This window comes from Narcine bancroftii, chromosome 8, assembly GCF_036971445.1.
Source record: "Narcine bancroftii isolate sNarBan1 chromosome 8, sNarBan1.hap1, whole genome shotgun sequence".
Taxonomy (NCBI): Eukaryota; Metazoa; Chordata; class Chondrichthyes; order Torpediniformes; family Narcinidae; genus Narcine; species Narcine bancroftii.
In genome coordinates, this window is record NC_091476.1 from 75,720,578 (window position 1) to 75,743,815 (window position 23,238).

The window sequence follows — 23,238 nt, forward strand, 5'->3', positions numbered from 1 at the left end:
TGCAGTGGATCAATTTCTCCATTTGGCCACCTTTCCTCCCCTCCCCCTCCCCCCCCCTCCCCCACTCCCCTCACTCTCTCCCCCTTCCCCCACCTCAAACATCCTCCCCAACCCCTCCCCATTCTTTTCCCCACCCCTCACCACCTCAGCCTTTGACTCCTGTGCCCCTTCTCTGCCCAACCCCTGACCTCCCACCTCTGCCTTCTTTGCTCCCCCTGACTGCCCGCCCCCCTCCCACCCCCCCACCACCTCTGCCCCCAGATCCTGCCGCCAGTCACCTCCCTGGATCTTCAGGCTCCCAGACTGAGCAGAGGCTGCAGGGACGGGGGAAAAGGGGGATTATTTTAGCCTTTGGCTGCCGGCAGCGAGGGAGTCAGGTTACTCTGTAATTATAGCCCAGGCCAGGGAAATGCCGCTTGGCTTTCCCAGAATGCCAGCCCTATAAGGAGATGAATTCCCATGGCAAACCTCTCTACGATTGGTGGCTTCTTTCCCTAACATGGCTGTGTGTGTCCGTGTGTGTGTGCCCCTTGCCTGCGGCTACACCTCATTGGTCCACGACCTGCAACTCCTCACCTTGAATGGGTTGACGGGGTCCAGAGGCAGCCCATCTCCAAATAAGGAACTTGAGTGCACTGGCATTCCTCGTGGAGTTCAGGAGTGAGTTCGACAGCACCCGGCCGGTATATAAAGAGAGCGAGCAACCGGGTATCCTTACCTCTAACCCACCCAGACCTCTCGCTCTCTCTCTCTCTCTCTCTCTCCTAGGAGCAGGTAAGAGTTGGATCCCAGAACTTCCTGACTGGGGTGGGGGTGTGTCGAATCGAAACTGGGATTCGAGTCAAGATCGGGCAGGTTGGCAAGGGGCAGGGGATTTCAGCCAAGGAGCAGGGAAGCAGTCCTGATGGACTCAACGGCCTCATCCTGCTCTGTCTGATGGTCTTCCTGCAATCAAGGGTTCAAGCCTGAAACGTTGGTGGTGTATCTTTACCTCTGCTCTGTAAAGGGCGCTGTTTGACCTGCTGAGTTTCTCCAGCATCATGTTTTTACATCAGCCACAGGGTCCGCAGACTGGCAATTGATCTCAGTCCTTCTCCATTTCCACTCACCTGCCATCGTCAGTGACCCCTTACGAACCACAGAGCATCAATGCCACAGGAAGGGATCATTGAAGATGGTGGGTCAGTTGTCGAAAGAACGGTTGAAAGCCACTGTCTGATGGTGTGGATGTAAAAGAAGGGTGAGAAGAGGGGAGGTGGAGTCCACAGCTCCAGAGCGGGGGGTGGGGGAGAGATCTTGAGGATAGGGCTGAAGGAGTAGGGCAGGGAGAGTCGGGTAGGGGGATTCACACTCTGCTCTGGACCAGGGTGTCTCCCTGGCTTCAACCTGCTTCCCCCTCTCCTCTCCTCTCTTGATGTCCCAGCACTCCCCCCCTTTATCTCCCTCCACTCCCCTCCCACCTTTCTCTCCCACTCTCTCCCTCCCCATCTACCTCCCTCCTTATCCCTGGCACCTCCCTCCCCACTGCCTCCTCGCTATCTCCCCTCCCCTCCTCCCCATCTTCCCTCTCCTCCCACTCCCTCTCCATTCCTTCCTCCCTCCTCTCTCTCCCACCTCCCTCTCCCTCCCCATCTCACTCCCCTCCTCCCTCCACCCTCTCCCCCACCCCCAAGTCCCTACCTCCCGCCTCCCTCTCCCACCCCTCTCCTCCCACCCCCCATGTCTCTACCTCCTGCCTCCCTCTCCCACCCCAGCCTCTGTCCCCTACCCCCCTGTTCCTAACCCGCACCACTTGCTCTCCCCAACCCCAGTCCCTACCCCAAACCCTCTCTTCCCCCACACCCTGTCCCTACCCCATCCCTCTCTTTCCCCACCTCCTGTTCCTACCCCCCCACCCTTCTCTCCCCCCCCTTCCATAACCATATAACCATATAACCATTTACGGAGCGGAAACTGGCCATGTTGGCCTTTCGAGTCCGCATCGGTTCACTGATTTTGTGCGCCCTCTTCAGGCATTGGTCCCGGTAGATCTTCATTCAATAACGATGGACAAATTCAATACAGGTGGAATCAGATAATAGCAAAACTATGAGCAAACAGATTGGGTGTCTGTGTACCAAAAATAGTAAAACTTGACGAAACTGGATTTATTAAGAAAAGACAAACAATGGACAATATCTCTAAGTTCATTAACTTAATCCATGCAGTACAAGGAAAGAAGACTCCAACACCCTCCAGCTGTTGGCTGGACTCTGCTGAACAATAACTATTAGCGATGGGTGGGTTGAGGTCTGGGAGGGGCAGGGGTGGGACCATGATGAGTGGGACATTGGACAGATCCTGAGCCGCAGGTTTTAGTGTGGGAGGGGACGTTTGTGTGAGGTTTGGAGCTAATGTCTCCCCCCCGCCCATCCTCCCCGAGCAGAAAACCAACAAGATGTGCGATGATGAGGAAACCACCGCACTGGTGTGTGACAACGGCTCGGGCCTGGTGAAGGCTGGATTCGCCGGTGATGACGCTCCTAGGGCTGTCTTCCCCTCCATCGTGGGGCGCCCCAGACATCAGGTAAACCCTGCTGCTCCACTCACACCCACGGACCACCTCCCAGTGCACGCCCGGCCCTTCCCTGCCATCCGTGTTCCTTCCCCATCACCCCCGTTCGTTCTCCGTCTCCCCGACCGTTCCCCGTCTCCCTGTTCATTCCCCATCTCCCGACCCTTCCCCGTCTCCCTGTTCATTCCCTATCTCCCCGACCTTTCCCTGTCTCCCTGTTCATTCATTGTCTTCACTATCCCTTCCCTTCTCCCCGACCCTCTGCACCCCCGTCCACAATCCTCTGAACCCCTCTCCCTGACCCTCTGAACCCCTTGCCATATCCCTGGGCCCTGAGGTGACCCAGACAGCCCTGAGCCATGGAGGGGTGAGTTGAGGTCTGGTCATTCTGCTTCCTAACCCACTGCTGTGTCTTGCTCCAGGGTGTCATGGTGGGCATGGGTCAGAAAGATGCCTACGTCGGAGATGAGGCCCAGAGCAAGAGGGGCATCCTGACCCTGAAATACCCCATTGAGCACGGCATCATCACCAACTGGGATGACATGGAGAAGATCTGGCACCACACCTTCTATAATGAGCTGCGTGTTGCCCCAGAGGAACACCCCACCCTGCTCACTGAAGCCCCCCTCAACCCCAAGGCCAACAGAGAGAAGATGACGCAGATCATGTTTGAGACCTTCAACGTCCCTGCCATGTATGTGGCCATCCAGGCTGTCCTGTCCCTCTACGCCTCTGGCCGTACTACCGGTACAGTCACTCCTTTCTTCTCTTGTGGGGGGAGGGGTTGGTTTGAGGACAGGGGAGGGGTTGTAGGGACTCATCAAGGAATGTGGAGGGCATTTGGCCCATTGACTCTGGACTAGCTCAATGTGACCATAAGACATAGGAGCTGAAATAGGTCATTCAGCCCATCGAGGCTGCCCCGCCATTTCAATCGCCCCATGGCCCAGCCTTCTCCCTGTAACCTTTAATGACCTGTCGATCTCTGCCTTAAATACACCCAATGACTCGGCCTCCACAACCGCCCGTGGCCACAAATTCCACAGATTCACCGCCCTCTGGCTGAAAAATCCCTCCACGTCTCCGCCCGATTGGACGTCCTTCAATCCTGAGGTGGTGCCCTCTTGTGCTGGACTCTCCCGCCATGGGGAGCATCTACTCTGCCCGCACCTTTCAACATGTGAAGTGTTTCAATGAGATCCTAAATTCCAACGAGTCCAGGCCAAGAGCCATCAAACGTTCCTCATACGATAACCCTTTCATTCCTGGAATTGTCCTTGAGAACCTCTGAACCTTTTCCAACGTCAGCCCATCCTTTCTCAAATGAAGAGCCCAGAACTGCTCACAATTCTCCACATGAGGTCCCACCAGGGCCTGATAAAGCCTCGGCATCCCATCCCTGCTCTTAGATTCTATTCCTCTTGTAACGAACGGCAACACTGTATTTGCCTTCTTCACCCCCGACTCGACCTGCAATTTCCTTTCAGCCTGTCCTGGACGAGGTCTCCCAGCTCCCCATTTAAAAAATAGTCTGCCTGGTTATTATTTTGTCCTCACTTTCTAACAACTAATGTTGGAGAGGAGCTTCCCAGGAAACCGTGGGTCCACTGGACAGGTTGGCACGGATGGGATGAGTGTCCTGCGCCTCGTCCCCTACACCAGGCAAAGAGCCCCCCGTCCAAGAGACTAAAGTCTGCACTGGAACCCCAGCCCTAACCCCCACCTCTGTCCGAAGCCAACACCTGGAATGGGGGGTGGGGGGAAGCTGGGAGACAATTGGTTAAAATTTTTAAAATTTAATTGCTTTTAAAATTTAATTTAATTAAAAAAATTAATATTTTAAGAAGTGTAAATTAAAAAAAATTGAAATGTAAATGCACAGGCACTTCTGGCCCTTCTGGCCCATGAGCCCGGGCTGCCCAACCCCCGGTACGTTTCGAACAGTGGGAGGAATCCAGAGCTCCCTCTGGGGAAACCCACGCAGACACGGGGAGAACATGCAAACTCATCGTAGACAGCACTGGATTTGAACCCGGTCCCGATCACTGGTGCCATAGCACTGTTCCAAAAATAAACTTTATTCATGACAAATTATTTCCAAAAAGAAAAGCTTTCAAAGTGTCTTTACCCCCCCTTCATGTGATATCCGTACACTCCCATCACTGTACGTTGGACCGAATTGGAATCCGATCAGCAGGCTTCAGGCGCACGGACAAGGGGCGCCTTTTGGCGAGTTCAGCAGTTCTCCTGTGTGCACCCCTCCTGTCCATCCCTAATGGGCCTTGATAGGGTGCCTGAAGTGGAGGTCCTAGAACCTGAGCAAGGTTCTAGAACCAGGGTTAAGTCTAAGGCGGAGCTGAGGTAGAACATTGTAGAACCAGGCTCTTCGGCCCTTCTAGTCTGTGCTACCTAGTCCCACTGATCTGCACCTGGCCAATCGCCCTCCCCACCCCTGTACTTGTCCAAATTCTTCTTAAATGTTAAAACTGAGCCCACATTCACCACCTCAACTCATTCCACCACTCTCTATATGAAGACGTTCCCCCAAACTTTTCCCCTTTCACCCTTAACCCACAACCTCTGGTTTGTATCTCACCCACCCTCAGTGGGAAAAGCCGACCTACATTTACTCTGTCTGTCCCCCTCATAATTTTAAATACCTCGATCAAATCTCCCCTCATTCTTCTACGCTCCAGGGAATAAAGTTTAACCTTAACCTTTCCCTGTAACTCAGTTCCTGAAGTCCGGGCAACATCCTAGTAAATCTTCTCTGCCCTCTTTCAATCTTATTGAGATCTTTCCTGTAGTTCGGTGACCAAAACTGCACACAATTCTCCAAATTTGGCCTCACCAATGTCGTGTACAACTTGACCACAACATCCCAGCTCCTGGACTCAATACTTTGATTTATGAAGGCCAATGTGCCAAAAGCTCTCTCTACAACCCTGTCCACCTGTGATGCCACTTTCAGGGAATGATGTATCTGTATCCCCAGCTCCCTCTGTTCTACCGCACTCAGTGCCCGACTGTCCAACGTGTATGTCCTTTCTGTATCAGGTTCCATAGTCTCTGGAAACCTTTCCCTGAGGGGTAGTGGAAACATTGGGTGGACGAGGTTTGACCATGTGCTGCTCCTGTAGGCATCGTGCTGGACTCTGGCGATGGTGTGACCCACAACGTCCCCATTTATGAAGGCTATGCTCTGCCCCATGCCATCATGCGCCTGGATCTGGCCGGTCGCGATCTGACAGACTACCTGATGAAGATCCTGACTGAACGTGGCTACTCCTTCGTCACCACCGGTGAGTGAGATGCCCGGATCGCGACGGACACTCGGCCACCATGCCCAGCCGCCCTGACTCATGCCCAGCCTTCTCTTCCCCCTCCTCCCTGCAGCCGAACGTGAGATCGTCCGTGACATCAAGGAGAAACTGTGCTACGTGGCCCTGGACTTTGAGAACGAGATGGCGACTGCCGCCTCCTCGTCCTCTCTGGAGAAGAGCTACGAGCTCCCCGACGGACAGGTCATCACCATTGGCAATGAGAGGTTCCGGTGTCCCGAGACCCTCTTCCAACCCTCCTTCATTGGTGAGTTCACCTCCTACTGCCTCTAAAGGCCGGACCCAACACCTCTGGCTGCCCTCTGAGCTCACTCTGACAACCTGTCCCGTCCGTGCCCCTCACATCTCCTTCTGCCGGGAGAAACCCACCCAGACTTTTCTCTGCTATAAGCGTCTCTTACAGTCAGAGAAAGAGAACCCCCCCCTCCTTCCAGAGTCTGTGAATTCAACCCCCATTGCAGCCCAAACCGTAGGTAACCCCGCACTCCAGATCCGAACCTCCGACATGGTCAGAAACCCTCCTCGCGTCCCGGTCCCCATGCCTGGACCTTTTCCGTGCCCCTTCTCCGTCGGAGCGCGGTCCCACGGGCGGGGGTGGGCTGGTGGGAGGTGGATCAGGGAGGGAGGGCACAATAGCAAACGGAGGTGGATTGACAGGGAAGGGGGGTTGGAGAACTGGAGGGGAGGAGATGGAGGGGAGAACGGGAAGTGAGCTAGCAGAAACCGATCTTCCAGCTGCTCCCGTTGGGGAAGAGATCCAGGATCAGAGCCAGCACCACCAGGCTGAGGATCAGCTTTTTCCCATGGACAGCGAGAACGCTGGACGACCCAAGGACCTGCTCAGACTCATCCTCCGAGACCCTCATATTCACAGCACGATATTTATGTGTGTAGATGAAAACTTGTCCTGTGTATGTATTGTGTGTTATGTCTGGCTGTGTGTCTGCAGGTTTTGCACCGAGGATCGAAGAATGCTGTTTTGTTGAGTTGGACTTGTACAATCGGATGACGATAACCTGGATTTGTGCCGTCTGGTTGGACAGTGCCATGCTTGGTTCTTGGGGCCCTGACCATCAAACTGCTTCTTCACCAGCCTCCCTGGTTCGGGAAGGGGATGGGGGGCGGAAACGAGAGGTCACTCGGAAGCTGTCCCACACGAGAGTCGTATGCCTCACTCTTTGCCTCCCTCTCTCTGCCCGCCTCAGGTATGGAGTCCGCTGGCATTCATGAAACCACCTACAACAGCATCATGAAGTGCGACATCGACATCCGCAAGGATCTGTACGCCAACAACGTCCTGTCCGGCGGCACCACCATGTACCCTGGTATCGCTGATCGCATGCAAAAGGAAATCACAGCCCTTGCCCCCAGCACCATGAAGATCAAGGTGAGCAGGGAGGGTTCGCCTGGGCATTGACTACCCATCCCCTCAGGGTCTGTTCTTTTACCACAATAGAACAATTTACAGCACAGTACAGGCACTTCAGCCGCCCACAATATGGGGCCTAGCCATGTAAATCCACTCCACAACAATCTAATCCTTCCCTCCCTCACACCCTGTCTAAGAGTCTTGTAAATGCTCCCAATGTTCCAGCCTCCACCACCACCCCCATCAAGGCATTCCAGGCCCCCACAACTCTCTGTGCAAAAAACTTAACCCTGATGTCTCCCCTAAACTTCCCTCCCTTCACTTTGTACAGACATCCTCTGGTGTTTGTCGATCCTACCCTGGGAAACAGGCAATGGCCGTCCACCCTGTCTGTACCTCTCAGAATCTTTGTGACCTCAATCAAGTCTCCTCTCATCCTTCTTCACTCCAGAGAGAAAATCCCCAGCCCTGTTAGCCTTGCCTCATTAGACACAATCTTCAACCCAGGCAACATCCTGGTAAATCTCCTCTTCCCCCTCTGGTGTAGGGATTACCTAAGGTGGCATGTGAGTGGGAAACAACGGTGGACAGCCACTGGCTGAGACAGGCATGTTCAAATTTAGGAGAATGAGGGGGATCTCATTGAAACATTGTAAGGCACGGACATAAAAAGCGGTGGGAGAGTCCAGGACAAGGGGGCACAGCTTTGGGAGTGAAGGGCATCCACTCAGAACAGAGGGGCGGAGGAATTTCTTCAGCCGGAGGGCGGTGAATCTGTGGAATTTGTTGCCGCAGCGGTTGTGGAGGCCAGGTCATTGGGTGCATTTAAGGCAGAGATTGACAGGTTCTGGATCAGCCAGGGCATCAAAGATTATGGGGAGAAGGAGCTGAGTGGGGAAATGGATCAGCTCGTGATTGAATGGTGGGGCAGACTCGATGGGCTGAAGGGCCTTTTTCTGCTCCTATTGTCTTATGGTGACACAAAGCTGGTACAAGGGGCCAGAATCCCTCCACTTATTCCTGATGTGTCCCCACCCCTCTCCTACAACCTTCCCACAAGGTAAGGAGAGAGTGACTGCACCGGGGCCAAGGTTTGACTCACTTTACATAGTCGGGGGGAACCTTCCCGATGGTGGGCTCAAGGAGAGATGGCGTGGACTGGGATGGGATCCTTCGGAGTTTGGCTCATCCCTCTCTTCATTGCCTGGGCATGACAGGCTGCATGTGGATGAGGGGCCCTCAGGGAACGGGACAGTAGGTTGAGCTTGGAGAGCAGGCATGAGATGGAGGGTCTGACAGGCCATCTGACAGGCCACTCTACTGTTCTTGTCCTGACCTTCTCGCTCTCTCTCTCTCTTTCACCCTCCCCTTCCCCTCCCCCTCTCTCTCTCCTCCCTCCCTCTCCCCCACTCTCTCCCTCACCTTTCTTTCCCTCTTCCCCTCCCTCTCCCACACTCTCTCTCCCCTCCCCTCTCCTCCCTCTCCCACACTCTCTCTCCCCTCCCCTCTCCTCATCCTCTCCTCCCTCTCCCACATTCTCTCCCTCCTCACCCCTACACTTTCCTCCCTCTCCCCCACTCTCTCCTCCCTCTCCCACTCTCTCTCTCCCCTTCTCTTTCTCTCCTCCTCTCCCACATTCTTTTCCTCCCCCACTCTCTCCTCCCTCCCTCTCTCTCCTCCCTCTCTGTCACTCTCTCCTCCCTCTCACTCTCTCTCTCCTCCCTCTGACTCTCCTCCCTCTCTCCTCCATCTCCTACTCTCCCCTCTCCCCACTCTCTCTTCCCCCTCTCCCTTCTCCCCATTCTCTCCTCCCTCTCTCTCTCCTGCTGCTCCTGCACTCTCTCCTCCCTCTTCCCCCCTTCTCTCTCCCGCCCCCCCCCCCCCCAACAGATCATCGCCCCTCCTGAGCGTAAATACTCTGTGTGGATCGGAGGCTCCATTCTGGCCTCCCTCTCCACCTTCCAGCAGATGTGGATCAGCAAACAGGAATACGACGAAGCAGGCCCCTCAATTGTCCATAGGAAATGCTTCTAAACGTCGCGGTGCCAGCACGCGCTGCAGGGAGCGAGTTCGCAGACAAAAGCCCAGCCATCGCCCGTCCTCAGAGGTGCTTCCCACTTGAATCGACAGTGCCCATGTTGGGCTGCCATCCCGAGACCCTGGGGCTCGCCTGGAGGGGGGCGGCATGTTCCTCACCCCGACCTCCACGCAGGAACCTGCGTCATTCTGTCGGTTTTACATTTGTTTACGAATCTTCGATCAGAACTAAGCACTGTCCCTCATCTTAACACTCCTGTAAATGTCTGTCCCTTCCCGTGTTTTGTTTTGAGTCCCTGTTTTGTTATTTATGAACATTATCTGTGTTCTCGTCAATAAAAACAATGGAACCCCCTGATGGGTTGGTCAGCGACTCGAGTGGTTATTTCTCCCTCCTCGACTGGCTCCCTCTCGCCAACACCCTGGCCAGGGATGGGTGGGGGGGTGTCAAACTCAGGTAACCTGGCTTCTGTCCACCGTCCCTGCCCCCTGGTGTGGGGCGAAGCTGTGCTGGGAACCTATCTCAGGCTGGGGTCTTCCTCTTCTCAGTTGGACCATCTGGGAAGGGAGGGGGTCAGTGACAAATACACACCTGTCCTGGTCAACGTCCCACGGCTTGGGAACTGTTGCTTCCATTGGGGACTGGAAATGTTGGTTCATCATACACTCACACACACACACGCATTCACACACACGCATTCACACACATGCACAATCCCCAGCCCCAGAACTTGAATTTTCTGCATACTCTTCGCGATCCCTGCTGTTTATTCAGCTCCCTGTCTCTGTAACCACCCTAGTCCCCTCCACCCCTCCATGTCTTTGTCACCCCCCCCCCAATCCCTTCCATCCCTCCTTGTCTCTGAAACACCCTCCGGTTCCCTACACCCCTCCCTGTCACTGAAACCCCCTCCACCCCTCCCTGTCTCTGTAACCCACTTCGGTCCCCTACACCCCTCCCTGTCTCTGAAACCCCCTCTGGTCCCCTCCACCCATTCCTGCCTCTGTAACACCCCACAAGTCCCCTCCACCCCTCCCTGTCTCTGTCACCCCTTCAGTCCCTTACACCCATTCCTGTTTCTGTAAACCCCTCCGAAACAGCGGTGCTCAGTCTGGAGGCAGGAAGTTGTTTGCAATCCTGGTGAAAAGTATTTTCAGGTAATAGGCTCTGAGGATTTAAAATGTATGGTTAAGCGTTAAACGTAGCTGGTAAATGCGTGCCAATGTCCAGAGTCGGGGACTCCTGTTGGAAGTCGGTAATTATGTAGATGCAGGTGAAAATTAAGGATTAAAATTTGGTTAAAAACACGACGCTGGAGAAACTCAGGAGGTCACACAGCATCCTTTATACAGCAAAGATAACGGTGCAGAACCGACATTTCGGGCTTGGGCTTGAGCTCTTCATCACGGTGTGAGCAAAATGTCGGCAGGTGGCACAACAAAATGGTGGGGAGGTGGGGCAGTGTTAGGATCACGGGCCCATGGGCAGGGGGGTAATTGGTGGATCAGGGAGGGAGGGCACAGCAGCAAAAGAGGAGGGGGGGGAACGGCTCTGCAAATGGAGAGGGAAGGGGCTGGAGGGAAGGAGACAGAGGGACAGAAAAGGGAGGGGGGAACAGGAAGCGGGCTGGCAGAAACCGGAGACGGAGACAGGAAAATCAGGTGCAATTTACGATTTACAGGTGGTTTTGGTGGAATGGTGCACAAAGCCATGGACGGATGTGTCAGTGCGGGAATAGAAAGGGTCAGCCACAGGGAGATCCCCATCCCTGAGGTAGCCAGAGCGAAGCAAAGCAGTCTCCTGACGTAGAGGAGACCACAGCAGCAGGACCCGATGCAGGAGGTGACCCCCCCACCTCGCAGCAGATTCACGAGCAAGGGGCTGCTTTACTGGGAAGGACTGTTTGGGGCCGAACTGGTGGCGGGGAGTATGGTGGGGGGAGGTCCAAAGGGGACGCTCAGTGGGGAGGGAGGACTGGACTAGGGAATTCCTGCAGAAGGTGGAGAGGGGAAGGCAGACAGACCATGTAGTAGGAAAGACTTCTGACCATGGGGCATGTGTGATCGACTGCGGCCACGAGGTTGTTGCAGACCACTGTTTGAGAAGGAGAGGAGGCAACCCTGACAGGACGGTGACCCACGGTGGCGGGACTGACGATAGGGAGCCTGAAGCCAAAGAACACGCAGGTGAGCGGTGCTGCTGGCACCTTGAAGTGAGGGGCTCACGCCGGGCTGCGGCTTGTGACGAGCTGGAGGGCATACTGGGTATCGGGAGGTCCGCATCTGGAGCTCGGTCTGCCTCTGATTTGATGGAGCGCTGGAGGCAAGTCCACGGACACCTCTTGCCAGTGGAAGGGGGCACTGGGTAACATCTGCCTGATGCGAATCTTTGCTTTACGGCCAAAAGAAGAAAATTTTGTGTAAAGTTACATTTTCTGTTTTGTTACGTAATTGTGAATAGGGAAGTTGGAGGGCTGGTAGGTGAAGGGGCATTCTGTGCATGTGGGCCATGGCAGATATGCAGGTAATGGAGGATATGAGGGGAAGGGTGGACGGATAGCTGCTTTCAGGTGGAACAGCTGGGAGGACGTGGCTCTGGGGCCAGCTGCAGGTGTGTGCGAAGCGACGTTCAAGTGGCAGCGCTGTTCTGGCACCTGAAAGCTCCACAGTGAGGGAGTGCTCCGCAGAACAAATGCCGGCTCCTGTTGGCTGCGGCCGCAGTCCCACTGGGAGGTGGGGTGCTCGGAGGTGGAGAATACACCTACCAAGGAGTGTTTTGGAAGTGCTCCTCGGGTCAGGTTTCTCTGCTTTCAGGTGGCCTCCCGACAGCCACTTTCGGGTATTTATGTCGGGGTATTCTGGCCACCTGAAAGGTGCTTCTGTTATTGGTTTGGATTGTACACACGATAGTCGACATCCTGTCAAAGCTTGCCCCCCCCCCAACCCCCGCACCAAATCTGGGCCCCTGTTGTCCTGAACGACACAGGCACTTGCCGTGGTCGAAAGTCGACCCCCTAAATCACACTTTAAAAAGTGGCCCCCAAAATTCGCGCTGTGCCCTGATTGGTCAGCTGGTGCATTGTCCCCACCTAGTGGGATGTCCGGGGACTGCAGGCTTGTGGACGTGGAGATGGGGGTAGGGGGAAAGTTGGGAGAGGGTCACATTGATTGTAACCTTTTGACATCAGTGTGACAAGCAGGAGTGGGTGGGTGTTTGGCAAGGACAAAGAGGCATCTTCCCCACAGGGATTGACTAAACTCTGCACTGGCCCCTGACGCGTTTGTGGACATGCCCTTGTCAGCTATTAACGCTGTAGCAAACCAGAGCCCAACATGGTCCCGTGGACAAAAATCGGCCATTCCCCATCTTTTTTTCGGCTCTGGCCCCCCCCCTTCCCCCCGCCGAGGACTCTGTTCAAGGTTTATGGGCTTCTCAGTCAAGTTTATATTTTTACATTTTATTTACAGCATGGTATAAACCGATTTAAACCCATGCTGCCCATTTATATCCAATTCACCAACAACCTCCCGGTATGTTTCAAAGAGTTAGAGGAAACCAGAGTCCTCCCCTTCCCCAAAGAAACCCTGTGCAGACATGGGCAGAACGTACTGATTCCTCACAGACGGTGCATGATTCAAAACCCCAGTCTTGATTGCTGGCGCCGAAAAGCCGTAGTGTGAACTGCTAAACTAACTGGGCGGCCTTCAATACCTCACCCGTCTACAATAAAAAAACATAAAATATATTTTTGATTTAGGTTATTCATCCCCCTGAAATGTGCTGTGGTCCCTGTGGAGAATGACTGGTGCAAGATGACAGGATGGGGTTGTGGGGACAGGGAGAGGTATTGGGACAGGGAGGGGTAGAGGGGACCGGAGAGGGTTACAGAGACAGGGAGGGGTGCAGGGGACCAGAGAGGATTACAGAGACGGGGAGGGTGTAGAGGACCAGAGGGGGCTGCGGAGACAGGGAGGGTGTAGACGACCAGAGGGGGTTATGTAGACAGGGAGGTGTGTAGGAGACCGGAGGGGGTTATGGAGACAGGGATGGGTGGAGGGGACCTGAGGGGGGTGACAGAGACAAGGACGAGGGGTGGGTGGGGACATTAGACCAAAGATAAGAAGCTGGAAATTTCTGTGAGTATTTGGGTTGGTAATGTGAACCTGGATGGGATGGATGGGTGAGGAGATGATTTAAAATCAAAGATAAATCCTTTAAACAAACTGTACGTCACAAAGGCCGACAGGAGCAGCAGAAGATCTGTCCTCGTGAACAACCGTGTGGCACCAAGACAATGGCGAATATTTCCTGTCCATGTACATTTTTCTCTTTGTGTGTGTTAGTGGGTACACGTTATAGCAGTGTCCTCTGGAGATGGGGAGACAATCGTTCTGGCCGTTTACTGGCACCTGCAATCGTACGTGGATATTTGACATCCTTTGATTGAAGTTTAGCTAAGAATTAGAAATAGCCCTTGGAATCAGAAGATTTCAGTGACATTGTGGGGCGTTGCATGCTTGCAGGAAAGTAAGGATTCGGATCAGGGGAGGGCCCATGCGCACAGTGACGTTTACCGTCTGTCACGGAATGATCTCAGAGATTCTTTTCACATTCTAGAGGAGGGTTGAAGACTGTTGGATCCTGGATCCCCATCGTTAAGTTAAAGAACCTGAAGTGGAAGCAGAAAGAATGTAAACCTGGAAAAAACAGCAGGAAAGAATGAGAGCAGGAGGCCATGTGGCCCATCGAGCCTATACCACCATTCACTGAGATGAAGGCTGATGTGGCAGTAGAAACATTCCTTCTTTGCTCTCTATGCAGTCATCAATCCCTTGGATTGCCCCAGTTGGGGATTGGGGAACGAGGGGCGGGGGGTAAGTGTTACAGAGACAGGGAGTGGTGTTAGGGACTGGAAAGGTGGGGAGGGGGTGGTTACAGAGACAAGGGGGGTGTAGCGGTCTGGAAAGGGTTACAGAGACAGGGAGGGGTGTAGGGGACAAGGAGATGGGGGTGTTACAGAGACAGGAGGGGCGTAGAGGATCGGAGAGGGTTACAGAACCAGGGAGGGATGGAGGGGAACAGACGAGGTTACATAGACAGGGAGGGGTGTAGGGAACTGGAGAGGGTTACAGGAACATGGAGGGGTGTAGGGGGCCAAAGGGGATTACAGAGAAGTGTGGTGGCGGTTGATGCAGGAAGTTGGGAATTTGGGAATAGATGGGTTGGGAATATGAATCCAGATCGGACGGATGGACAAGGAATTATTTTAATGTAGAGTTTAAACGGAGTTGTGGACCCTAGAAAAGTGGTGGGGGGTGGGGTGAGTGGGGTGCTGGAAACCTGTTGGTCAACTTCTTTTGGCCTCCCCCTTCAGGGAGGTGAGAACCGAGAGTGAGAAAGATGAAGCCACTCACGATTTGAGCGTCCAGCTGTCGGTGAATTCAATGTGCCAGTACAGTGGGTAGCAACCGTAGTCCGAGAAGCCAATTTTGACGTTCCCTGGAACACAGGAATGGGGGAAGATTAGTGGAGGGGGGCTAGTGGTGGCATGGGGGGTGGGGTAAGGAGGAAAGGGGGAGAGGGAGATTCGGAAGCTAAAACGAACCGGGTGGTGGATCAGGGATCAGCCCGGGATGAGCTGTGTGTGGTGATACACCACTAGCCGACTGCAGGTCAAGGCAACACTTGGTCGGCTGTCACTCAGCTGACTTGAATGGACCAAGCTCCACCCAGTCGGCTGCCGGTCACCCTCTGGGATATTAGCTAGATCCGGCCCCTTGAGGTCAGTCTCAGAGCCAGCACAGCCATTCTCACAGCCAGCTCTGTGGAAGTTTATGTGGAATAAAACCTGTTGAACAGACTTTATGTTTTGAGTCTGCTTTTCTGCTCGATAGCGCATCGTAGTGTTGCCCATTGGGAGAGGCGGACACCGGGCACCGTTCCTTACCCCGATCCTGAGTCACATTCCATATGTTCATGAGCAGCAATGCCTCGGGAACGGAAGGACTTCCATAGTAGATTTGGGTGAGAAAGTTGGCATCTTTGGGGACACCAAAAGGCTTGAATGGTGTCAGGAGAGGGAGCTTCATGCAGGTCTGATTCCCCAAGAAGAATTTGTACCTCACGGACTGTGGGAAGTGGCAGAACAGAGGTAGGTTACTGACCTGGACAGCAGAAGCACCCCTCAATCACAGGCACAGGGACCCTGGGGACACTGCCACCTCAAGTAAAACATGAATGTCTGCAGACACCATGGTGGAATTAAAAACATGACGCTGGAGAATCTCAGCAGGTCAAACAGTGTCCTTTATAGAGCAAAGATAAAGGTACAGAACCGACGTTTTGGGCTTCAGCCCTTCCCATCCACGGACCTGTCCAAGCTCTTCTTAACTGTTAAAATTGAGCCCATATTCAGCTTGTTCCACACTCCCACCACTCCCTGAGTGAAGAAGTTCCCTGGAAACCTTTCCCCTTTCACCCTTAAACTCTGGTTTGTATCTCACCCACCCTCAGTGGGAAAAGCCAATCTACATTTACTCTGTCTGTCCCTTTCATAATTTTAAATCCCTCAATCAAATCTCCTCTCATTCTCCTACACTCCAGGGAATAAAGTCCGTACCTGTTTAAGCTTTCCCTGTAACTCAGTTCCTGAAGTCCGGGCGACATCCTAGTAAATCTTCTCTGCCCTCTTTCTATCTTATTGAGATCTTTCCTGTAGTTCGGTGACCAAAATTGGACACAATTCTCCAAATTTGGCTTCACCAATATCTTGTACAACTTTACCATAACATCCTAACGCCTGTACTCAATACTTTGATTTATGAAGGCCAATGTGCCAAAAGTTTTCTCCACAACCCTGTCCACCTGTGACACCACTTTCAGGGAATTATGTATCTGTATTTCCAGACCCCTCTGTTCTATCGCACTCCTCAGTGCCTGACCGTTCACCGTGTACGTCCTTTCTTGGTTTGTCCTTCCAAAATGCAACACGTCATACTTGTCTGCATTAAACTCCATTGGCCATTTTTCAGCCTATTTTTCCAGCTGGTTCAGATCCCTCTGCAAACTTTGAAAACCTTCTCCACCGTCCACAATGCCTCCGATCGTGATGCCATGTGCAAACTTGCTGATCCAATTTCCCACATTATCCTCTATATAGACAACAAACAACATTGGTGTATTGGAGGATTTAAACCATGCTTTTTGCTTCAGCTTTAAACCATGTTTTTTGCTCCTGCAAGGCTGAGAATCAGTAACCTGCTTGAGTCTCAGCAGATATAAGCTAAATTCCACCATGGGGCCCAGAGATGCAGTTATCTGACAAAAAGCCATCTGTGTACCAAGAACATTTAATCCTCCTGCTTGTTTTGGTCACAGTCTTTCAGGCAGACCTAACCTTGATGCAAAATAAACCATTGTATTCAAAGTGATAAGCTGAAAGTTGTGTTATTCGATAGAAGCCTAGGCATGCTAGCTTGCTTCCTTATCTTTATTTCTGTGTTGGGAATAAGTGCTTGGGTAAGCAGTTTTTGGGTAATATAAGCCATGGTCCCACTGCTGAAGTTTGAATCTCTTTGAGAGGTGGCATCATCTCTCAGCAAGAACTTCTAGAGTCCAGCCAACGTCCCGGTCGGGAGAGGTGGAGAAACTGCTACCGGCGCTCCGACAACTCACTACAACTGTGCTACCAACAAACAACACTGGTCCCAGCACGGATCCCTAAGGCATCACTAGTCACAGGCCTCCAGTCTGAGAAGCATCGTCCACCACGACTCTCTCTTCCCCCGTCCACCCATTTTCGAGACCAGTTCACTACTTCACCGTGAATACCGAGCGTCTGAATCTTCCTGACTGAACTCCCAGGATCATACAGGATTTGAGGAGAAGGAGAGAGGGGGGAGGGGGGAGATGGGATTGAAAGGGTTTCTCTGAGTGAACAAAATGGTCCGGCTTACATTACCTCGTTGTAGAGGAAAAGGTCCACCTGATGCTCTGGTTTGTTATCTCTGTAGACTAACATGCTGGTGTAAAACCTCTGGTGAATGGCGTCATAGGAGAACACTCCGTAGGCAGGCCTTAATTGGCTCCAACGCAACTGTTGAAGGAAAGTGGGTCACTCAGTGGCAGCTTCCAGCGGATCAGGGAGACCCGGAGACAGACCCATGGGGTGACATGGACAGATGTGGAGCCAATCCAACAGGGTTTCCAATGAACTCCACTGGGAAGTCAGGAGATGCTCCATTCCCTCAGGAGCAAGGAGGTGGGAGGGATGAGGGACTCCCCTCTCTCTGGGAGGGTTTAGGGGGTGATGGTGGGGAGGAAGGGAGGGACATATCTTCCTCAGACTGTCCCTCCGTTCCCTGGGGTCACGGCCTGACACAATGTGGCCTCACTTTCCTGTCACCCAGAGTCCCAGATTCCATCCCAGACGTGACCCTGTCCCCGCTGTCTCTCTAGGGTTCACGAGTCCAGCCGGCCACTTTTCCGAGCTGGAGGGGGGGTGTTCCGTCTACACCCTGAGATTTCCCCCCCATGCCCCCTCCTAGTTCCAGATCCCCATGTGGGTGTGGGGTGGGGGGCATAGCACCCATCTCGTCAAACCCAACCACACCAGCACGCATACATGCACACCTCTGAATCTGCTCATCCGGACCCCCCACCCCACCCTTCACCCAGGTCCCTCCCCAGTGTCAACGAGACCATGTGCAGATAGAGGTGAGGTCCAACCTGGACCCTCTGCAGGCCTGTGGATAAACGCGCACCCAAACTCACATGCACAAAACCCGGAGTGACCATGGGGCTGAAGGGTGAACTGTAGGAGTGGTGAAGTATAGAGCAGGAGCTGTGACCAGCAGGTCAGCCTGGATTCTACTCCCCTCCCACCCACAAAGGGAGAGAATATCACAGATGACGTGAAATTGTGGCTTGTCTGCTCCACCTGAGGTTCCTGCCCCTCCTCCCTCTGCTCACCGAATGGTGCCCAGTGCCCTAAGGTGGGGCTTGGAACGGGACGGCAACAATGGGTCGGTGTGGAGCGTTTATCCAGATTCTGTGGGGAAAGGTCAGGTGGACAACAGAAGCTCAGAGGGGGTTGTTTCTAAGGACGGGGCGTTCGGGAGCCTGCGGGGGAGCACTGGCATAGTGCAAGGCAGTGGGATCTCATTGTGAAGTCTCCCCTTGGTAACAGTGATCATAAAATAACAGAGCTTAAAACCAAAAACTACAAATAACTGACCAGCGGGTAAGGTAATGTCCATTGGAGGAAAAATGGACATGTTGAAGGATATGTGGTTTCCTTTACCATCCACGGATGCTGTCCGACCTACTGAATTTCTCCAACAGTCTGCCTTTAGTTCCGGATCACACTACCTGCAGCTTCTCTTGTCTCTTAACTCTAAACCACCATGAAAAGAGTTCACTTCACCAGTGACCTATCGTGGACCCTCAACATTTCCTCACTCATCAGGAAGGCACAACGGAGACTGCACTTCCTGAGAAGACTGAGTCGGGTGAGGCTACCGGCCACCATCACGTCAACCTTCTACAGGGGCTCTATCAAGTGCGTCCTGGCCCACTGCATCACGGTGTGGGGACGGTGGCTGCAGAGAAATGGATTGGAGGTCAATCCCCATAAGAGCGGCAGAGAGGATCACTGGGGTCTCCCTTCCCCCATCGACGTGATCTACTGGGATTGCATTGTCTGAAGAGGCGGGCAAAATCATTGAGGACACCTCCCCCCCCATCCCCCCCCACCATCTGCGCACACGTCTTCTTTCTGCTGCTCTCGTCGGGGAAGAGATCCAGGAGGATCAGAGCCAGCACCACCAGGCTGAGGAATAGTTTCTTCCCACGGGCAGGGGGAATGCTGAATGACCAAAAGAACCGATCGCACTGACCCTCTGAGACCCTCATATTCATGAATCGATCTTTATTTGTATAGATGGATACTTGTCCTTCGTAGGTATAATGTATCTGTATATGTGTTCTGTCTGGGTGTGTGTTTGTGTGTTTTGCACTAAGGACCAGAGAACACTGTTTCGTCGGGTTGGACTTGTACAAGCGAACAACAATAATGTTGAACTTGACCACAGTCAGTAGTTTAAACATAACTATTAGTAGAGAACAAAGCAGAGGAAAGGTTATACTCACCTCTGATATGTAGCCTTCAAAGAGATCGGGAGAAGCTGTGGGATTCAGAAAGACAACAGTGGAAGAGAGATGAGTTGTGCCTGGTGTGAGTTTGGAGAGAGAGGTGACAATATCCAGGGTGTGAGACCCATTCCCTCAACACCGTCCATCCTGTGGACAGGTGAACCCTTTGACCCTGCCCAGCACCAGATTCTTGAGCACTCGGTCCCAACAAAGGGCATCGTTCAACAGCTTGAAGACGTGGAGTCACGGCCCACCATAACCTTCCCCCCATTGACACGGACCCTGTTTGCTGGCATCTTATGTCTGGCTTTCGCTGCCAAAACCACCCACAATACTTGGTCGATGGCGTGAGTGTCTGCCACCCCTGTCCCCTCCAGCAGCCTGTTCCAGGATGTAAGGCTCCAGCCCAACTCCGAGGGGCATTTTGTGGATCAGCAGGGCCGTGGGCTGGAGCCAGGCACTGGGCCCCATGGATGCAGCACAGTAATGGTGCCCCTCCTGGCCAGTGTTCGCACCAGCCTCTGGCCACTAGGAATGATGGGAAACAGGCATCTCTTGTCCCCTCTGCACTCTGTTTTTCCCCCTCTCCCTCCATCTGCCACATCCCTCATCCCTCCGCACTCTGCTTTCACTCCTCCACACCGCTTCCTTCCCCCAGCCTGTCCTCCCTCACCCCATGTACCCTCCGCAGCCCAGCTTCAGTTTTGGGCTTCTTATGTAGGGAAGGATGTGCTGGCATTAGAGAGGGTGCAGAGAAGACTCACAAGGATGATTCCTGGAATGAAGGGCTTGGCGTATGAGGAATGCTTGACGGCACTTGGCCTGAACTCTTTGGAGTTCAGAAGAATGACGGGGATCTCATGGAAGCATTTTGAAATTTGAAAGTCCTGGACAGGGTAGATGTGGCCAAGTTGTTTCCCATGTGCAGGGACTCCAGGACAAGAGGCCACAACTTCAGGATTAAAGGGCACCCGTTTAAAACCATAGCTCAGAAAACAGGCCTTTGCCCCTTGACTTTGTGCTGAATTATTTTGCCAAGTCCCACTGACCTGGATCCGGTCCATAGCCTTCCAGATCCCTCCCATCCATGGGCCTGTCCAAATTCTTCTTCAATGTTAAAACTGAGCCTCCATTCACCACATTCAACTCGTTCCCCATCCCCACCGTTCTCTGTGAAAAGTTCCCCTAAACATTTCCCTTTTCACCCTTAACCCTTGTCCTCTGGTTTGTATCTCACCCTAAGTGGGAAAAGCCGACCTACCTTTACTCTGTCTGTCCCCCTCATAATTTTAAATCCCTCCATCAAATCTCCCCTCATTTTTTTACGCTCTCTCCTCCCTCTGTCCTCCACTCTCCCTCTGCAACACTCCCTCCGTCTCCCCAGCCCACCCTCTCTCTTCCCTCTGCACCCTGCACTCACCCAACAGCTCTCCCCAGCAACCCTCCTCGTCACATAACCCTCTCCCGCTCTCTGCCCTCCACTCAGCACCCTCCGCACGCCTTTCCTCCATCCGCACATCCCTCACTCTCTCTGTGCCCTTCACACATCACTCTATCACCCCGCACCCCTCCCTCTCTCCCCATCCCCTCATTCGTCCTCTCTCCCTCCTCACCCTGCCCTCTCTCCCTCACCCCGCCCTCTCTCTCCCCCTCACTTGCCCTCTCTCCCCCGCACCCCTGCCCTCTCCCACTTACCCCACCCTCTCCCTCCTCACCCTGCCCTCTCTCCCCCCTGAACCCACCCTCCCCACCACACCCTCTACCCCCTCACCCCACCCTCTCATCTTCCCTGCTCTCTCCCCTTGCACCGCGCCCTCTCCCCCCTGTAACCCGCCCACTCTCTCGCCTCCCGCTCTCCACACACGTAACTCTGGAGACACTGGGCATGGAGCCACCAGTGCCGGGTGGTCCTAATGCCCCCTCTCCAGCCCCCTGCCCCCTGCCCCATCAGATCCACTTGGACCTCCCCCTGACCCCAAACCCATGCTGTTTACACACTGGTCCAGTGCGATCCCTGCAGCAGGTTCACAGTCCTGGAGGAAGGCAGGTGGGGGTACTCACTGCAAGGTTGGGGGATGTCCGAACACACCAGGGCCAGCAGCCAGCAAGCGACAAGAGCGAGGAACAGCTTCATGCTGAAGCCACAGGCGGCGAGATCTATCTGGAAACAGCGTGAGGAACCACTGAGAACAGAGGGGGTGGCGATGGCTGAGACAGGGAGGGGAGAGGAGAGGTTGTCAGGATCTCACCCAAGGGTAAACAGAATTGAAGGGCCGAGGTGGCTCCTATTGATCTAAATATAAAACCATCACAGAACCAAGAAAAAGCTTCCTCTTCCCCCACCTGCTCCAACTCTCACACCCCTCCCCATCTCCAGTCCCCTACACCCCTCCCAATCTCTGTAAGCTCCTCCAGTTTTACTAAACGCCTCCCCATCTCTGTAACCCCTCTGGTCCCCTACACCCCTCCCTGTCTCTTTAACACCCTCCGGTCGCCTACACCCCACACTGGTCCCCTACACCCCTTCCGGTATCTGTAACCCCCTCGGTCCCCTACACCCCTCCAATCTCTGTAACCACCTCTGGTCCCCTGCATCCCGCCCTGTAGCTGTTACCCCACTGGTCCCCTACACCCCTCCCCGTCTCTGTAATCCCCTCTGGTCCCCTACATCCCTCCCTGTCTCTGTAACCCCCTCCTATCCCCCACACACCTCCCTGTCCTTGTTACCCACTCCAGTCTCCTGAGCCCCTCCCTGTCACTGTAATCCATCTGGTCCCCTACACCCTCCCTTTCTCTGTAACCCCTCCAATCCCCTACATCCCTCTCTGTCTCTGTAACCCTCTCCAATCCCCTACACCCCTTCCTGTCTCTGTAACCAGCCCCCTCCTCCAACTCTCCCTGGGCTGAGGGAAGGGGAAACCACAGTTTCATGTCCCGGGGAGGGACCTGGGACCTCGGAGTCTGGTTTAAAGTCCCTCCTCACCTGGAGCAGAGTGACGGTGTTGTGTCGCAGAGACTGAGGGTTGGGGACTTTGTCCTTCCTGATCAGGGACCCACATCATCTGACCCGTGTTGTTGAGATGTGATACAAAGGCAGCCAATGGGGAACCCACGTCCTGTAAACAAACCCGGAGAGACCTGTTTCTCAAACTGAGATCATTGAGCTCAATGTCCCGGGGCCAGAATGTTCACTGACTTTTTCTCCCCACCCCCAGCTGCCTGACTCCGTTGACCCGCTGATCTCCTCCAGCTTTGGTTCATACAGGGTCCCGGGGGAGTATGTCACTGTTCACAGGGTCTCCCGGGGAGTGTGTTGGTGTTTACAAGGGGTCCCAAGGAGTGTGTCACTGTTTACAGGGGTCCATGGAGTGTGTCACTGTATACAGGGTGTCCAGGGGACTGTGTTGGAGTTCACAGGGGGTCCTGGGGAGTGTGTCGGTGTTTACAAGGGGTCCCAGGGAGTGTGTCACTGTTCACAGAGGGTCTGGGGGAGTGTGCCAGTGTTTACACAGGGTCCTGGGGAATGTGTCGGTGTTTACAACGCATCCCGGGGAGTGTAAAACTGTTTACAGGGGGTCCAGGGAGTGTGTCACTGTATACAGGGGGTCCAGGGGACTGTGATGGTGTTCACAGGGGGTCCCAGGGAGTGTGTCACTGTGCAAAGGGTCTCCCGGGGGAGTGACACACTGGACCCCCTGTATACAGTGACATACTCCCCCGGACCCCCTGTGAATAGTGACACACTCCTTGGGACCCCCTTGTGATAGTACAGATTCTATCACCA

At 53.9% G+C, this 23,238-nt stretch overlaps 2 protein-coding genes across 6 annotated transcripts; one reads left to right on the forward strand and one right to left on the reverse strand.

The window, feature by feature from the left end:
• The first annotated feature begins 662 nt into the window (after positions 1-662).
• Positions 663-9,659, forward strand: LOC138740921 (actin, alpha cardiac muscle 1-like). Its single transcript, XM_069894246.1, has 7 exons — positions 663-774; positions 2,426-2,566; positions 2,977-3,301; positions 5,695-5,856; positions 5,951-6,142; positions 7,101-7,282; positions 9,155-9,659. The coding sequence occupies exons 2-7, from the start codon at positions 2,438-2,440 to the stop codon at positions 9,296-9,298; spliced, it is 1,134 nt and encodes a 377-aa protein (XP_069750347.1). The 5' UTR covers positions 663-774; positions 2,426-2,437; the 3' UTR covers positions 9,299-9,659.
• A 968-nt stretch (positions 9,660-10,627) lies between these two features.
• On the reverse strand, positions 10,628-22,533 carry LOC138740922 (ependymin-like). Of its 5 annotated transcripts, XM_069894249.1 has the most exons (8): positions 22,438-22,532; positions 21,516-21,662; positions 19,452-19,486; positions 17,263-17,397; positions 15,250-15,430; positions 14,717-14,801; positions 13,877-13,971; positions 10,628-13,022 (listed from the first exon to the last, which is right to left on the reverse strand). In XM_069894249.1, the coding sequence occupies exons 1-7, from the start codon at positions 22,514-22,516 to the stop codon at positions 13,896-13,898; spliced, it is 738 nt and encodes a 245-aa protein (XP_069750350.1). In that variant the 5' UTR covers positions 22,517-22,532; the 3' UTR covers positions 10,628-13,022; positions 13,877-13,895. The 5 variants fall into 5 exon arrangements, with proteins under 5 accessions (XP_069750350.1, XP_069750352.1, XP_069750348.1 ...); XM_069894251.1 differs by lacking the exon at positions 13,877-13,971 and having other exon boundaries at positions 22,438-22,533; XM_069894247.1 differs by having other exon boundaries at positions 10,628-13,971.
• Between the last annotated feature and the right edge of the window lie 705 nt (positions 22,534-23,238).

Coding starts and splice junctions, on each gene's coding strand:
- LOC138740921 (XM_069894246.1), top strand. CDS start 2,438: ATGTGCGATGATGAGGAAACCACCGCACTGGTGTGTGACAACGGCTCG. Junction 2,567..2,976: donor TGGGGCGCCCCAGACATCAG/GTAAACCCTGCT, acceptor GTCTTGCTCCAG/GGTGTCATGGTGGGCATGGG. Junction 6,143..7,100: donor CTTCCAACCCTCCTTCATTG/GTGAGTTCACCT, acceptor TGCCCGCCTCAG/GTATGGAGTCCGCTGGCATT.
- LOC138740922 (XM_069894249.1), bottom strand. CDS start 22,516: ATGATGTGGGTCCCTGATCAGGAAGGACAAAGTCCCCAACCCTCAGTC. Junction 19,487..21,515: donor GGACATCCCCCAACCTTGCA/GTGAGTACCCCC, acceptor TGAATCCCACAG/CTTCTCCCGATCTCTTTGAA. Junction 17,398..19,451: donor TTGAAGGCTACATATCAGAG/GTGAGTATAACC, acceptor TTCCTTCAACAG/TTGCGTTGGAGCCAATTAAG.